This window comes from Artibeus jamaicensis, unplaced genomic scaffold, assembly GCF_021234435.1.
Source record: "Artibeus jamaicensis isolate MK-2021 breed Jamaican fruit bat unplaced genomic scaffold, CSHL_Jam_final contig_327, whole genome shotgun sequence".
NCBI classification, from domain to species: Eukaryota; Metazoa; Chordata; class Mammalia; order Chiroptera; family Phyllostomidae; genus Artibeus; species Artibeus jamaicensis.
In genome coordinates, this window is record NW_026521772.1 from 2,871,084 (window position 1) to 2,887,349 (window position 16,266).

Consider the following 16,266-nt stretch of genomic DNA (forward strand, 5'->3'; position numbering starts at 1 on the left):
GCACTACTGAGCTGGACACTTAAAACGGTCACCATGGAAAATCTACAGTATCATTTGCACCACAGGAAAGAGGGAAGAACGCACAAAAAAGCCACGTACACTAATTCATGGAGACAGAAAGTAAAACAGAGGTTGCGGGGGGTAGGGGAAGGGAGAAAGGGGCAATTATTGTTTACCAGGTACAGAGATTTTGTTGGAGAATGTTATACAACATTGTGAGTATACTTAATGCCCCTGAATTGTACCCTTCTGAATGGTTCAAATGATAAATATGAGGTGATGTATATTTTAGCACAATTTCTTAAAAAAGAAACACACATTAAACCTCTAGCTGGGAACTCCCCTTGACCTTGCAACCTGCCAAGGCTGACTCATCTCGTACCACTCTGGGTTCTTCAATAGGAAAACATAAATATGAGCCATAAGCAAGGCCTCAGGGAGCCAGAGGAAGTAGCCGGCTTTATAAGTGAACCCACTTTGGAATCATGACTGTCTAGTCCACTGTTCCACTCTTCCGTGAAGGAAACTCGGTGTGAACACATGTCATTCTGTACGCCGCCCTCAGAGGCCACTCAGTGTGAAGTTCTGAACTTCGGGAGAGGCAATACGACAGACACTTTCATGAAGCGTCATTTGCTTTTCACAAACACTTACCTCCAGACGCCCTTAAGTTACGAGCTTGTCTAGAGAGTTTTGAACAATCAAGCAAAATCCACGCAAGTTCCCTGTCACCCATTATGAGAAGAACCATACAGTGCATGCTGAGCAAGGAGCTATAAAAATGAAGTTTGTAAACATCTTTGATATGAAATATGCATACGTTGGTTTGGTTTTTGCTTTTCGTTTTTAGAAGAAAAACAGGATGCTTCTGGAGAAAACACTGTTACTCAGAAGGCAAGCAGAGGGTGAGGACCAGCAGCGCTGGGTCCTGGCTCTCCCTTTAATTAACACACCCCCTCCTTTGCTGCTTCTCCATCACCCCGGAGCGATGCTCAGGGGCCAGGGCGCCAACTGGGTGGCCCCCCCATGGGCAAGCTGCTCTCTCTGCTTCTGTTTTTTCTGCTCTAAACTGAGATGAGCCACAAAATTGTGCTCGCCAGGATGACAAGAGAAGTGGAACCCGTATGAAAAGCAATCCAGAGTCCATGGCTAAAAATAGAATGAGACCGGTGTAGAGGCAATGGTCCCACTCGTTCTCCAGTGATTGTTTTCTTATGTTTTACTTTTTAAAGATCTGATTGATTTACATCCAGAAAGAGGGGAAAAGAGAGAGAAAGAAACATTGATCAAGTTGCCTGTCACACCCCCCCCCACTGGGGACCTGGCATGTGCCCTGACTGGGAATCGAACTGGCAATCTTTCGGTCCCGCAGGCCAGGGCTCAATCCACCGAGCCACACCAGCCAGGGCAGATGTCTTTTTTCAATAAAACAAATCAAAGAGATACCTACCCTGCCAGCTACTGCAAAAATCAGCAAAATCAAAAGAGGGTGCACATTTAACATCTGAACAATGATCTCCTCAAGAATTACCCACCCCATGTACATAAAATAGTTCGCGGAGGCCGGCGCAGCTGAACTGAACACATGCATAATTTCTAAAGCACTTGATGTTGCCAACTAGACAGTCTGCAGTCGTTTCTTGGATATTTTCCCATTGGATATTTTGTTGTTGCTATATTTGAGCATTTCCTGATTTCCCCTCTGCTGCCAGTTCCTTCCACGCCCCCACTCAGCTGTTCCCGTCAGTGCCAACGCCTGCAGAAGTGAGCAGCAAAGATGAAGGAGAGGCAAGGCCAGGAGGAAGGCGCAGGTCTGGGAAGTTGCCAGCAGAGGCCCAGGTCTACCCACTCAAGAGAGATCCCCCATCACGAACCTGCGGAGAGCCTCCAGGAAGATGTCTCCGCCCACGTTGTCGATGACCACGTCCACCCCACCGTTGCCCACCAGCTTGCTCACTGCCTCCTTCAGGCTGCCCTGACTGTAGTTCACGCTCCACTGTGCGCCCTTCTGCTTGGCCAGCTTGCACTTCTCGTCACTTCCAGCGGCAGCAATCACCTGCACAGAGAAAGCAAAGCTGCTGAGGTCCCGGAATGTGTACCAGGAGGGGCTCACGCCACCCACCCAACCTGCAACCAAAAAGTGCTACTCAAGGAAACGAATGTGACCTCGCTGACCTAGCATCAGCCTCAACCTGGCACATCAGGCCCAGCCCCCAGCAGGGCTACACCGGCCCCTCCCTCCATGCCCCACTGGCCACCGGACCCACATTTCTGAGGACCCTGGAACCCCAATGGGTCTAGCTAGGAGATGGTGCAGGAAATACTTGGTAAGTCTTCTCCAAACGCAAATTAAACTACCATTTACGGAGACTCCACTGTGAGTCAGGTATTACGGACACAAGCTAAACACCTAGCTTAGAGTCAAGAAAGCAAGACACAGTGAAGTGATGGGGAAGTACAGAGAGTTCCAGAAGCACAAATGAGAAATATCCAACCTAGATCTACAAGAGCTAAGCTGCCCAGAGGGTAAACATGATTCCGTGGAAAGACCTAGAAGTCGAAGAGATCTAAGTTCAAATCCTGGGCCCTGCTACTAACCAGCTGTGTCACCTAAGCCAATTACTTAGTAAGAACTAACAGCTACATGGTCACTACCGTGTGCCAGGCACTCATCTCAATATTTCTACTGAATATACACCAACAGCTCGATGATATACAGACTATCCTTATCCCCATTTTAGAGACAAAGAAACTGAGGCAAAAGAACTTAACTCGCCCATAGTCACCCAGCTAATGGGAGGCTGAAGTGAGAACTAAACCCAGGTAATCCATCTCCAGAGTTCATGCTTTTAACCTCTCTATCCTGCCTGCCTACTTATCTAAGCATCACTTACCTCGTCCATATAATAAGATTTATTTTAGGGAATCAGTGGAATACTGCCGTGTGTGAAGCATTTGCAAAACACACTGTTAGATAAACTGAATCTATTGTTACACATATGCAATCACTTATTCCAAGTAAACCCCATAAGAACACCGTGGGGAGGTATAATTACTTCCATTCTATAGATGGAGACATAAACCCCGAGAGGTTTAACCCAGGATTGTCCGGGTAGCAGGTGGAAGACCCAAGGCTGCCCAACCGCAGGGCCCATGCTCTTCCACTCCCCCAACCAGAACTGACACCCGTGCCTCGGGCATGGCACAGACGGCACCGGGGGCCGAGGGGCATACTGTGAGCAGGTCTGGGGTTGGGAAGTTTCCAGAAAAGTTTCAAGTACTCAAACATGGCCTAGAGGTGCCTGATCACTGGGCAGCACCCAGCAGCCCAAGCACATTGGCCCTGAAGTGACATTTGGAACTTGCACTCAAACATCCCAGAACACCAGTGTCCTGAAAAGACTCCCAGCTTGCCCACAACGATGTGAAAGCCACCCTCAGCAGCTGCCGGTCACAGGGCTACCAGCAGGCACTGGGCGCCACAGCGGGCAACGCCTGACCAGAATCAGACCCCGGGTTCCGTCCAACCCAACAGCTCTTTCTAGGTCCCGGTGAGACCTGCCATGAGTCACGTTCTCTCTTGGTGCCTCACTTTCTTTACCGGTGAAGTAGGGAGAGCAAACACCCAACATTACCCACCTCCCGGGGGTTTGGTGAGGACCACAGGTTAGACCATAGCAGGGGAGGGGCCATGAACGCAAAATGAAACCGCTGCTGCTGTGCATGGAGGACGGCATTAGCAAAACAGCCCGTCCCAAGTAGACGGCACGATGGCCTATGTCTATTTTTGTTTGCTTTCGCATGCAACCATCGCTGCTGCCGAAGAAAACACAGCTTCGGCGAATTTTCACCTCTGAATCAAAGTGAATTTTTCTCTCTACTTAACCTCCTGTGATTACTTAAAACGAATGGTACGATGTCCTAGAAATGCTAAACGGTCCATGGTTCTGGACAGTGAGAACTTAGCGTGGTCTCCCTGCTGAGACAGGTGCTAAAAGATCTTGTGAAATGTGTTCATTTTCACCAAGAGCCCCCTGGCGTCCAGCATTGCTCTCAGAACGCACGGGTCCTTCCCAAAGGAGCTCCGTGTGAGAAGGAGAGGGCCCCCTGCAGGAATTCCAGACCAGTGCAATTATCCCCCCGCCTGTCCATCCTGACACCTTCTGGATCCCGGAATCGCCTGCTCCGTGGGAGCCTCACACTCACCTGCTCCGTGGGAGCCTCACACTCACCGATGTCCAAAACTGAACTCGCCATGACCCGCTGTGTTCTCAGTCCCCATAAATGGCAAATCTGTAAGTCAGCCTAGTTTGCTCCTTCCCATTCGATGTCTGATAACAACAGGATCCCTTTCTAAGAGATTCTTACATACACATGCCCTCTAATGGGCCCAGGGCCGGTGCCCTTTCAATAAGCCCCCTACAACCCTGTACGGAAAACATTTTACCCGTGGGACTGGAGCGATTAAGCTAAAGGCGGGGCTGGAATTTGATCCTACAAGAGGCTGCCTTCAAAGTCCTTCCCCTTTTACTGTATCGGGATGCTCTCCAGTGACCTAATTCCCCATTTCCTTCCACTTTAATGTCTCTCAATTCCTACCTCCACTGTCCGGGTTCAAGTATCGTCACCTCTGGCTGGGGTCGCTCCCAGAGTCTGCTCTGCCACCCACCTGTGGACCACCACTGACCTTGCCCCATCCCTCATCCCCACTGCTACCCAAGTGACCTTTGCAGATGCCACTTCCGTACTTAACACCCTCATGAGCTTCTAGGAAATGTTCAAACTCTCCAGCACCTCCTGTTCTTACCTCCCTCTGCCCAGCTCTGCCCAGTTCTTCCCCACCATTCCCCACACAGAGCCTCTGGTCCACAGAGGCCACTGGCAATTCACCGGACACAGCTTCTCAGTTCCTATTTCTCTGTCTTCAGGCAGGTCCTCCCACCACTGAAATGGCCTTCACTTCTCTTCGTCCTCAACTCAACTGCTACCTACCCTTTGAAATCTCAGTTTCAATGTTCATCTTCTCCAAGAAACCCTTTCTCGGACTTCCGCCAAGATGGAGGCATAGGCGGATGTGCCGTGCCGTCTGACGCAACCAAGTTTAGAGACAACTAAATATTAGCAACAGAAAACACAGCCAGAACACAGAAAATTGAACTTTTCGGAAGTCCGTTAACAAATTCTTCAGCCTGACCCGTAAGGGGCGAAACCAGCAGCTGGTGAGGGGTTGCACAGGAGGACTCGGTCAGACGGACTCAGGCGCGGAATCCAGGCACAGGGTTGGACCTAGTGAGCGACCAAGCGAGCCACCAGGCGAGCGACCGCGGGGGAGACAGCGGGGGAAGCGGTGCTGCGTGTTGACTGTGGTCGCCCATTTGTGTGCCAGCGGACAGGCGAGGGAGTGGGCGGTTGGACCGGGGCCTGGCAGGTCCCAGTGGCAAGCGGCAGTAGAGGGCGCCGCCATTTCCCCGCTCTGACCACGCCCCCACATACAGCGTCACAACCCAGCGACCTGGGAGTCCAAGGCACCGCTTCTCACACTTAAAGGGCCAGAACAGACCAAAAATGTCACAGGATCTCAACGCCCCAGAGCCCATAGATCTAAGTGATGAAGAAATAGCAAAACTCTCAGACGCACAGTTTAAAACACTGGTCATCAGGATCCTCACAGAACTGGTTGATTATAGCCACAAATTAGACAAATATATGAAGGCAAAGCTAATTGAAATGAATGGAATTGCACAGGACACCAATAGCAATGAAAAGGAAACTGGGACTCAAATCAATAGAGTGGACCATAAGAAAGCAAATAATGGACAAAGAGAAAAGAGTCAGGAAGCAAGAATTCAAAGAAATGAGGAGAGTCTTAGGAACCTCCAGGACATCTTGAAACGCTCCAACATCCGAATTATAGGGGTACCAGAAGGGGGAAAGGCACAGCCACCAGTGGAAAACTTATTTGAACAAATAATAAAGGAGAATTTCCCCAATCTGGCAAAGGAAATAGACTTCCAGGAAATCCAGGAAGCTCAGAGAGTCCCAAAGAAGTTGGACCCAAGAAGGAACACACCAAGGCACATCATAATTACATTAGCCAAAATTAAAATGAAGGAGAGAATCCTAGAAGCAGCAAGAGCTAAGGGGACAGTCACCTACAAAGGAGTCCCCATCAGACTGTCAGCAGATTTCTCAAAAGAGACCTTACAGGCAAGAAGGGGCTGGAAAGAGGTATTCCAAGTCATGAAATCCAAAGACCTACAACCAAGATTGCTCTATCCAGCAAAACTTTCATTTAGAATGGAAGGACAGATAAGGTGCTTCTCAGATAAGACCAAATTCAAGGAGTTCATCATCACCAAGCCCTTATTATATGAAATGTTAAAGGGACTTATCTAAGAAAAAGAAGTTAAAGAAACATGAACAGTGAAAGGACAGCAAACTCACAGTTATTAACAACCACACCTAAAACGAAAGCAAACTAAAAGGACAGCTAGATCAGGAGTGGAAACATAGAAATGAAGATCTCAAGGAGGGTTAGCAACAGGGGAGTGGGAGGAGGAGAAGGGGGGAGAAGGTACAGAAAATAAGTAGCATAGACAGTAGACAGAAAATAGATGGGGGGGGCAAGAATAGCATGGGAAATATAGAATCTAAAGGACTTGAGACACACGGTCATAAACTAAAGGGAGGGTAATGGTGGGGATGGAGGGGTAGGGTGGAGGGGAATGAAGGGGGGAATAGAACAACTGTAACAGCATAATCAATAAAAAAATAAAAGAAATCCAGAATGAAAAAAAAACAACAAAAAAAGAAACCCTCTCTCTCTGACACCCACTTTCTCTCATTTGTGTATTCGTTCGTTCAGGGAACAGTGACTGGGTGCCCGCTGTGACCCAGGCACCACGCCCGGCACGGGAACTGCAATTATGAACCAGACACGACCCCTGCTTTTCTGGGGATTCCAGTCCAGTGGGAGGGAGACTTGAATCTAATAAAGGCGCAGACAAAAGGTTAAGTGTACGTGGAGGTGTGTGAGGTGTGCACCAAGAGTGAGAAGGACGGGATACCCTGAGACCATAAACAAATAGCCAGGAGAGGCGATTCACATCTCCTGAGGGACAAAGAATACTTCCCTAAAAAGTGGCATCTGCGTTTCAATTTGAAGTGCGGGAGAGGAGTGGGGGTCGGGTCACAGCCTCACAGGTGGAGAGTACAGCATCTGCAGAAGCTGCGAATAAGTCCAACCTTGCAGGTACCAGTCACTGGAGGGACCAGTGACTTGCTCCTAGGTCCCCCCACTGGCCCACCGGCGAATGGCTGGCAAGGCGCCACTCTAGGCAGCTCTGCATCCCCCGGGGGGGGGGGTACCGAATGAATGAACATGTGCCACGCCTGAAAACCGTGTCCCGTGGCACAATCTGTGTAAGTGGAGAATCTCACATGCACATACCTTGGCCTGAAGGATGTTTGTTGCCACATCTATCACTGCGAGGCCTGTCGCTCCGGCCGCTGCCGTCACTAACACGGTCTCTCTGTGCCAGAGAGAGAGAGAGAGACGAACCTCGCTTCAGAAACCAGAAACCATCCAGCAATGGGATCTCATGAACAGTTTGAAACCAGGGCATTTTATAGCAAGAAGAGAACTTGGAGGCCATTTCACCAAACCCCTCATGGACGTCCGTTCTCCAGGTTTCGGGGCTGGGTGGTGGCTACGTGGGGGCTAACTGAATCCAGGTTTGACAACTTCCTGGGGAAAAATATTCCTTACTGTCTCCAGGCAGCCTCTTCCTTGGACCTACCACTTATATCTGCTTCAGAAATTCTGTCCTGAAGCATTCTCACACTCAGCACTGCCGAATTTTCAAAACAGCCATTGCCCAATGAAAACCACCAGTCTGAGTGGTTCTGGGGCTCTCTGCAGAGAGCAGAGGGCAATAGACAGGTCTAGGCCAGGCGAAGTGGGGAGCACCTCGGAGTTTAAACTATCCCAGTTCGGTCCACCCAACCAAGTTTCACAGTACCAGACCGCTGGCCTCCCTTAAAACCAGAGCAAAGCCAATTTAAATAAGTCGGCTCTCTAGACGTCAAGGTTTTCTGGGAGGAACCATCCAGAGTGCTCAGGTTTCAGAAGGATATTTCTCCAAATTCATACTGGCCAGTTCACAGGCTACCACTCCCTCCTCTCCAACTCAAGGATAGCCCCACTGTCCCCAGACCCCAATCTCGGGTCACTACCTTCCTTGAGCCCTTGCTGAGACAGACCAAACGTGAGCTAAAGGTCAGGCGAGGGAAAGGAAAGGACAAGGGCTCAGCACTTCTGAGAAGGGTCCTATGCACACAGTCCTTACCCAGGCTGGGTTCGTGCCCGATGCTTCAGGGCCATGAGGGCAGTACTGTAAGTTACGGGCAGCATCGCAGCGTCTCGGAGGGAGACCTTTTCTGGAACCTTCCACAGCGTCTATAAAGAGAAAATAGTGACATGAGGATTGAGCGCATGTACCTGTTCACAAAGGCTGTTCAGTGAACAGTATGATTTGATTGAGTGACTGACTTGCAAAGGGAAACCCATGTCAGGACCCATGCCTAACAGAAGTCAAGGCCAAGCAACCCGTGACAGAGTTCAAGTCTTGGCTGCATCAGTCTTCAAAAATCCTAAGGGTGCATCTGCTCGGGAAGGAACCAACTAACTAATGGAGAAGGAACACTGACCACTGTACTGTGTAATGGGTGAACTGGAAGTTAGGACAATTTTACCTTGAAGAAACTGTGAGGACAAGCATGTACTGTTCTCCACTAGGGGGCACCATTCACATCCTGCCCCAAATGATCTGAGCTCCATTCCCACCATGACCTCTTTCGCAAGCTCCTTTGCAAGCTCCTTTGCAAGCTCCGTGTGGGAGAGAAACCCATGACAGCCAGCTCCAAGCCCCAAACCAGTTTTTCTACCAAAACTACCTAACTGTGATCCGACTGGACAGCCAGCCAGTTGCTCCAGGACTCAGAAAACAAAACGCTTACTCATTAAACCACTTTGCACAAAGTTTTGTGCAAAGGTTGTTACCCTGATATAGAAAAGGGGTTTAGCATTTGAAAGAAAGACGTGGTTGGCTGAGAAACGAGATACGACGAAATGAATACAAAGGGAAAGAGGCAGCGGGGGGTGGGGGGCAGGAGAATGAGAAATGAAGGATAGGTGGAAAGTAAAGAAAAATATTGGGAGGTAGAGATACCTTCTGGTCCATGATACATTGTTCCGCCATATTATTATAGCCACCCATGCCAACGACGGGATCTCCCTGAAGGGAAAATATCATTAAGGGTCAGTTCCAATGCATCTCTGTTTCTGATTTCATTAAGACCCTCTAGCACACGCCCCTCCCCCTCCCGTCCACCCCCAGGTTGGCCCTAATTATCTATTCAGAGTTACTTTTCAGTAAATGATGCAACCCCTTTTCTCAATACCCCCACCAGGTTGCCAATCCAATCTGAGCACATTTTGGAAAATAATAATGGGTATCAAATAGAAGATGAATTTGGATGTGCATTAGAATCCCAGTGTTAATTTGTCTCACAAGAGGCCGACACTTGGGAATTTTCTATCCTCTTAGCAACTCAAGACCTCTTAGCAACGAAAGCAGTGCTGCCTTTTACTAGTAGTGAAAGTTAAATGAAGCCAGGCACTTCTGCGGCCTGCCTTCCCCAGCTCAGCATTCATCTCTTCCCCTCCATCCCCGCCTCCCTTTGGTGTCTGCTGGCAAAGGCCAGGAGGCACCGAGACCCTTTGGCAACACACGAGTTAGCACATTTCTCAGAGCTACGCACCCATGGGTCCCTAGACTTTGTCGAACTTACCTCTTTAACTGTGCTGACATCCGTGCCTGTCTCCAATACTATCCCAGCAAACTCCATTCCTAAAACAAATGGTTTCAAGATTAGGCTGAAGCCCAGCACCATGGAGGCGAGGACACACAGATCCACCAGCCATCCTAGTGATTTTCTGAAACCGAGATGGTTGAAGCACCTTCCCTCCCACCCAGGGAAGAGGGGTCGGAATTTGTACCCAAAGCACAGGAAAGTGAACTTAAAATTTTCAGCCGAAAAGCTAGAGTAGTCCCCTTCTTACCAAGACACAGATAAAAATTTCAAGAATGAGCAAAAGCACAGAGAATCACAGGTTCGCAAATACTTCCAACACTAATCACTGGGGCTCCTACAGTGCCCCAGTTACGACGTTCACCCTATTGTGTTTATCTGTTGCTGTGTCTCCTCTTCCGGACTGTGAGGTCCTCGGGACGTGACCCTTATTTATTCATACAGTACTTGGCTCAAATGGTTGAACTGGAGTTGTCCGCCCTTTCCTCTTCCGCCTCCCAAATTTTTGAATTTAATGATCGTACATTTCCCACTTGAGCTGCCAGAGGAATAACTTAGTCAAGCACACCATCTTTCCCCATTCAGCATTTCAGCAGATCAAACAGAGGGAAAGGCTTCCGACTGTGGAGGCAACCAAACACCCGAAGGCCAAAACACAGCCCCCGTATTAGATCCTTAATAGTACATGTATCCGTATCACATGTACACACATGCTGAACTGTACTTATACCTGTTTCGATAAATTTCAACCACGAAAATCAGTTATTTGCCCACAAATTCAGGACCTAAAAGTAATCTGATTGGGCACAATGAAGATCAGACAGTGGGCTGCTAGCAATATATCAACTCTTCTACTTCTTCCAGATCCTTAGGTTTCTTGGGGAACGTGCCCGTGAAGACGAAGAGTTTCGGTTGCAAACAGACGGTTGTGATCCTTCAGGCAAAAAATAAAACTGAGGCCACATCCAGGAATAAAAGGAAATGACCAGGACCAGTGATGACTGGGGTCAGAATTCTGATGAACATAATGATGGGTGAACATTCATTTGCTCATCTATTCCCTTTTAAAGGATGCATTGAGCTTCTACTATGAGCCAATTACAATGTTACCCTGAGCAATAGAAGGAGGGTAGGGCAGTCATAGGCATTTCCCCCAAGGGTTTCCCACTAGCTGTGGGCACAGCGGTGGGTGAGGCTGAGATGCCCCCGACAGCGGGCAAGCACCGCCAGGGTAGAGTCTGAGATGAAGCACACGGTTCTGAAGATTGTGCCTCCTTCCCCTGCTGCCACCACTGGGCCCCTCATACTCACCAGGTGTGAAGGGAAGACAGGGCCTTTTCTGATACTGACCCCGGCAAAGCAAAATATCAGCAAAGTTCAGTCCGCAGAAATGGACGTCAACCCTCACCTGGAAAGGAAATAGAGCAGAGCTGTGCATGTCTGTGGAGGCGATCATTCAATTATACCAAAATATTTACTGAGTCCCTACTATACGCCAGGTACTGAACTAAGTCCCACGGTACAAGCATGAGGCCCAACGGACAAGTTTCCTGCCTTCGCGGAGCAAAAAGAATGGTGGAAAAGACAGACATTAACCAAATAACTGCGAGGATTAATGCATTAAATTACAGCTCCTACACAAGATGTTAAAAGTAAAAATAGAAATGCCATGAAAGCATATAATGGAGGGACTTGACCTTTTGGGGGAGGCAGGAGGAATCCTTGAGAAAGTAACACTTGAACTAAGAACAGCTAAGAGTTAACTATTCAAAACAGAAGGAGAAGCCTGGCACTACCCAAAGCAATGGCATGTGCAAAGGCCCTGGGGGGGGGGGGGCGGACAAAAGGAAACCCAGCAAACCTGGAGCACAAAGAGGACAAACAGATGGGGTTAGAGAGGAGGGCCCACACCATCCAAGGGCCTGTAGGCTTTACTGAGCATCTTAGTCTCCATAGGAGGGGTTCAGGGAAGCCATGAAAGGATTTTAAGCAGGAGAGTAACATGACCAGCTGTCTTGGGACTCAGGGATCACCCTGGAGACTAGTCCTACCTAGATCACCGGCTGCTGTGTTTTGGGACAACGCTAAAGCCGAGGCAGGCCTGGGGCAGCGCAGCCAGCAGTTTCTGGACCTTGCAAGCCAGTCCTTCTCAACGTGATCCCAGACTGCCAGCATCCCTATCACCTGGGAACCTGTTACAATTTCAAATTCTCAGCTCCACTCCTCCCCTACCTACTAAATCAGAAACTCAGGGAACAAAGCCCAGCAAACTGTTCTAACAAGCCCCCCGGGTTGGCTGTGAGAGGCCGGCTGAAGGGGAAATGCTACTGCCACAGATCCACCCATCTGCACAGGCTGGCTGGGGACCACAGGGAAGAGAAGGAAGGCTGAGGGGCCCAGTCGGTAACATTCATTTATCTGTTTCCTTTCAATTCCCTCCTCAGCACGGAGGTGGCTGCATTGGCAAGAAGACATATTTTATCGACAAATTGCATTCATTCAACAATGTTTTAAGCATCTGCCATGTGACAGGCACCATTCCAGAGCATGGGGATTTATTTAACGGTGGGGAAACTCACTTGGTCCCAGCTCTCACAAGCTAATCCCTGACAAGGCAGTGTCTGGGCAAACACAGAAAAAAGGAGTCCAGCCTTTGGCCCGCACACATTCAGTACAGGACACACCAGTTGTAAATGTGTGTGGCACATGCGTGACCTCAAGCCACTCCACCCTGATTCAGGGATGATTCAGGGACGAACATCTTTGAGCACCTGAGCCTCAGGAAGCCGAATGGCTGCCATCCAGGGTCCCCGTTGGTGGCACTTCAAGGGCAGGAGACACATTTCCCTCTCTCACCCACCAGGGGTCCCCCACACTGTGGTTAACTGCCAGCTGCACCTTGTCCCAGGTGCTCATGGGCCCTGCCAGCTGAGCCTGTGTCGCCAGCGTGGCTAAGCCACGAAGCCAAAGTGATCTCCACACTTCACTGGAAACGCCCGAAGCCCTCCATCCCCAGCGCCTACAGAACAGCAGAGACGGGCCCCAGGCACGTACTCTTAGGGAATATGGTCCCCCCCGCTGGTGTGTGGGAGGAGGGCGGGCAGATAATTAGATGCCGACACCGGAGAGGAAGCAAAGGACAAAGGACAGGACCCATTCATCGGTGTTCATTTAGTATCTTGCGGGTGGTTATGCAAAATGGTGTGCAAATCGGCATTCTCCGTTTCTAAGGCAACAGCTCTGGGGCCTTCGGAAAGAGGCCTCCCTTCGCGGTGTTGGGGGACTATCTTTCCTTAGCCTTTTTGTCTGTTTTGTGAACCCTGACCCGGCCCATACCGTCCAGGACGAGGTTGCGCTCCGGTGCCCGTCCGCCCCTAGCTGAGCGCTGGGGAATCCAGCCTTGAACCTGCGGTGGAGGTGTGGGAAGTGTGGCGGGGGAGGAGAAAGCGAAAGGGGTCGCGGGGATAGGCCAGTCACCCTACCTCGTGGGGCAGGACAGGGCGGGGGACCATCTCCTCAATGACCAGGGGCTGCTTCAACTCGGTGCACCGCGCGGCGCGGTAGTGGCGGTTGCTGCCTCGCCAGGCCCTCCTGCAACACGGGACAGGGACTGAGTTACTCGGGGCGACCCACGCAGCTGCGTTTTGAGGCTCGGGGAAGAGTCGGGGGTCGCACCTGCAGAGCCGCAGCGGGGCGAAGCACCGTCTCCAAAACGCCGCCGCCATGGCCCCGCGCAGAGTTACGAGTGAGTCCCAGCGGGTGGGGAAAAGCGGAAGGCGCCAGCCCCGCCCCTGCCGGGCCGCTGGGAGCCGAAGAGCGGCAGGCGCCTGGGGGCAGGCCCCCACCCAGGATTGCAACCCGAGCCAGCCCACCCGCAGGGTTCTCATCCCTTCCTCCCGCTCCTTCCTGAAGGTGGAGCCCGCTGGAAAGGACAGAAAACGAGTGAAAGAAAATCCACTACCCGAGATTACCCTCATGCTGGCATTTTTGTAGGAAGTTTGGGACACTGTTAAAACCGCACTTGGCGGCATTGGAGCAGCGGTTCTTGGGTCCTGTGCCCGTGCGAAATCCTGAATGCATAGGTAAAGCCTTCAGCGCGTTAGTAGAGTTGAGTTTTTGTCACCAAGTTTTTTGCGCGTACATGACCATTTACATGAAAACTGTGAGGTTAGTAGAAATCCAGTGTGGAATGATCCTACACAAATCCAGAGAGTATTTCCAATTCAAGTCGTACCAAATCCTGGTCGTTTTCATAGTTCCCATGCCTTTACTGCACCTGGCACAGGTAGATGCCCAATAGCATAATTACTAGGTGAACGGGCACACTCTGGAAAAACTGAAGACATAAAAGTATAACCCATGAAACTCTATGAAACTGGGGAGACCGCTGTTGCAACAGTAACCAGACTGTGGTAGGCAGTTAGACATGAGCAGGCCAGGACCCCGGGCTAGGTGTGGAAGGTCACTCGTGAAAAGCCTGTGTGCCTAGCAACAAGCAAAACCCCCAAGGTTGACACTGGTCATACGGTTTCCGCCCTCCCCCCACCTTTTCTCCCCAGCACAGTGCCAGGCATGCAACACAGAGCCCCTTGGAGGAGGAGCGAGGGGCTGAAGAGTGGCCTCCTGAAGCTCCCATGCGGGCCCTCGCATGACCCGTCCCTTAAGCATTAACCCCTGGGGACAACACCTAGGACTCGGTTGTGTTTCAGCTCCAGACTCAGAAAAGCAGCAAAACCAGACAAGCAACAACATGGCGGACATCAGGAGCAGTGGCACCGACTAATGACCCCCTGTCCTGGTGCCAGCCAATCAGTGGAGACCACGACCCTGAAAGGACACACCTGGAAAGATGACGGATATTCCATTGGATCCTCCCCTGAGACCCCCCCCCCAAAGTCCCTACTTTTAAAGCCCTTAGGACGGAGACCCCAGAACGCTCTCCCTCTAGAGCAGGGCCTACACCTTTCCCATCATCCTCTCTGCCCTCCCCAACTGCATAGTCCTCCCAGAAGCATCACCTGTACATTTCTAAATATACATAAACTGGCAATAGAAGAGAAGTACACGTTATCCTGGGGAGTATGTTTCATTTGGCAGGGAGTTTTAGAGGTAGCCTGATGTCTTTCTAAGACATCTGGTCAGAGTATATAGCCTCTCAGATTCAAGTCCAGCTCTGCCATCTATTTGTGTGGCTTTGGCATTGACACATGAGGGCTGTGGGTCCCCTCAATAAAGTAAAAGGGTTGGGCAGGATAATCCCCAAATCGCTAAATGCTGTTTCTATTTTTTGATGGACACAGTAGTTGCAAGATAGCAAATGACCTGGAATAGAGGAAAACTAGAGAACAAATATGAAGCAGAAATGAGCTTCTGAGGCTACAGCCCGCAGGCTTGGGTGGGAAAGAAATCCAAGGGCCAGGTCCCTGCCTTTGTCTGAAGAGCACTCACAGGGAATTGGAGAAATCACTTTAGCCCCCGTCCCTCTCTGGAGGGAAACTCGTGCCTGTGAGGAACGAGGCCTAGAAGGTGAGAAGATGAACAAACAATTATTAATCAGACCCTTTGTAAACGCTTAGTCATCAGACATGTAAAACCAAACCAGCAATGATGGGGAAACACTGACATCACCACCCTCAAAATGAACATTCGGGTTGCCAAATAGCACTGAGCAGTAAGAAATCTCAAGTTTATGAAGGGTGAAACCAGCCTGGACTGTACGGAGGATCAAATGAGTTGTTGTTACATGTGGAAAATGTTTTGTAAAATATCAGGTACTTACACAAGATATAAAGCAAGCAATTTCTAATGGCGCTGCTTGAAAACAGCAACCACTTCTCAATCTCCCGATGTCTGCAGCACTTTGTACAATGTAGCACTTTTGGGAATTTAATACATGCTTCTCCAACGAATTGTTGAATGAGCCCTGGGTTACCATCCAGATATCTGGAAGTATCTCGAAGCATCGAGTCTTTTATTTTTCATTAAGTTTTTTCTTAAGATTTTCTTTTATTTTTTATAGAGGGGAAGGGAGAGAGAAAGAGAGGGAGAGAAACATCAATGTGTGGTTGCCTCTCACACACCCTGTACTGGGGACCTGGCCTGCAACCTAGGCACATGCCCTAGACTGGGAATCGAACTGGTGACCCCCCTGATTCACAGGCCGGTGCCCAACCACTGAGCCACACCAGCCAGGGCTGATGAAGTATTTTTATGAAAATGTTTTCTACTGTGGTCTTCAGAATGTCCTTGCCATTCTCAGGAAATAGGAGAATCAGTGTTTGGAAAGCTCTATCAATACTGCATTCTGCATCTGTCACAATGTCTGAAGACAAAGTAGAAGTCCCTTCAAGAACCTTAGAGGGAGATTAAAGTTTCTCAGGTAACTGAGTTGAT

The 16,266-nt window shown here is 49.9% G+C and overlaps 1 protein-coding gene across 1 annotated transcript in view; it reads right to left on the reverse strand.

Annotated features, from left to right (window-relative positions):
- LOC119049572 (quinone oxidoreductase-like protein 2) overlaps positions 1-13,649 on the reverse strand; it is a 21,185-nt gene extending 7,536 nt beyond the window's left edge. Inside the window, exons 1-8 of the mRNA XM_037145583.2 lie at positions 13,549-13,649; positions 13,356-13,464; positions 11,185-11,281; positions 9,853-9,911; positions 9,231-9,296; positions 8,349-8,458; positions 7,451-7,532; positions 1,875-2,056 (exon numbers count right to left, since the gene is read on the reverse strand). Coding sequence (XP_037001478.2) covers positions 1,875-2,056; positions 7,451-7,532; positions 8,349-8,458; positions 9,231-9,296; positions 9,853-9,911; positions 11,185-11,281; positions 13,356-13,464; positions 13,549-13,598 — 755 coding nt within the window. The 5' untranslated portion in view covers positions 13,599-13,649. The remainder of the gene's footprint in view (positions 1-1,874; positions 2,057-7,450; positions 7,533-8,348; positions 8,459-9,230; positions 9,297-9,852; positions 9,912-11,184; positions 11,282-13,355; positions 13,465-13,548) is intronic.
- Between the last annotated feature and the right edge of the window lie 2,617 nt (positions 13,650-16,266).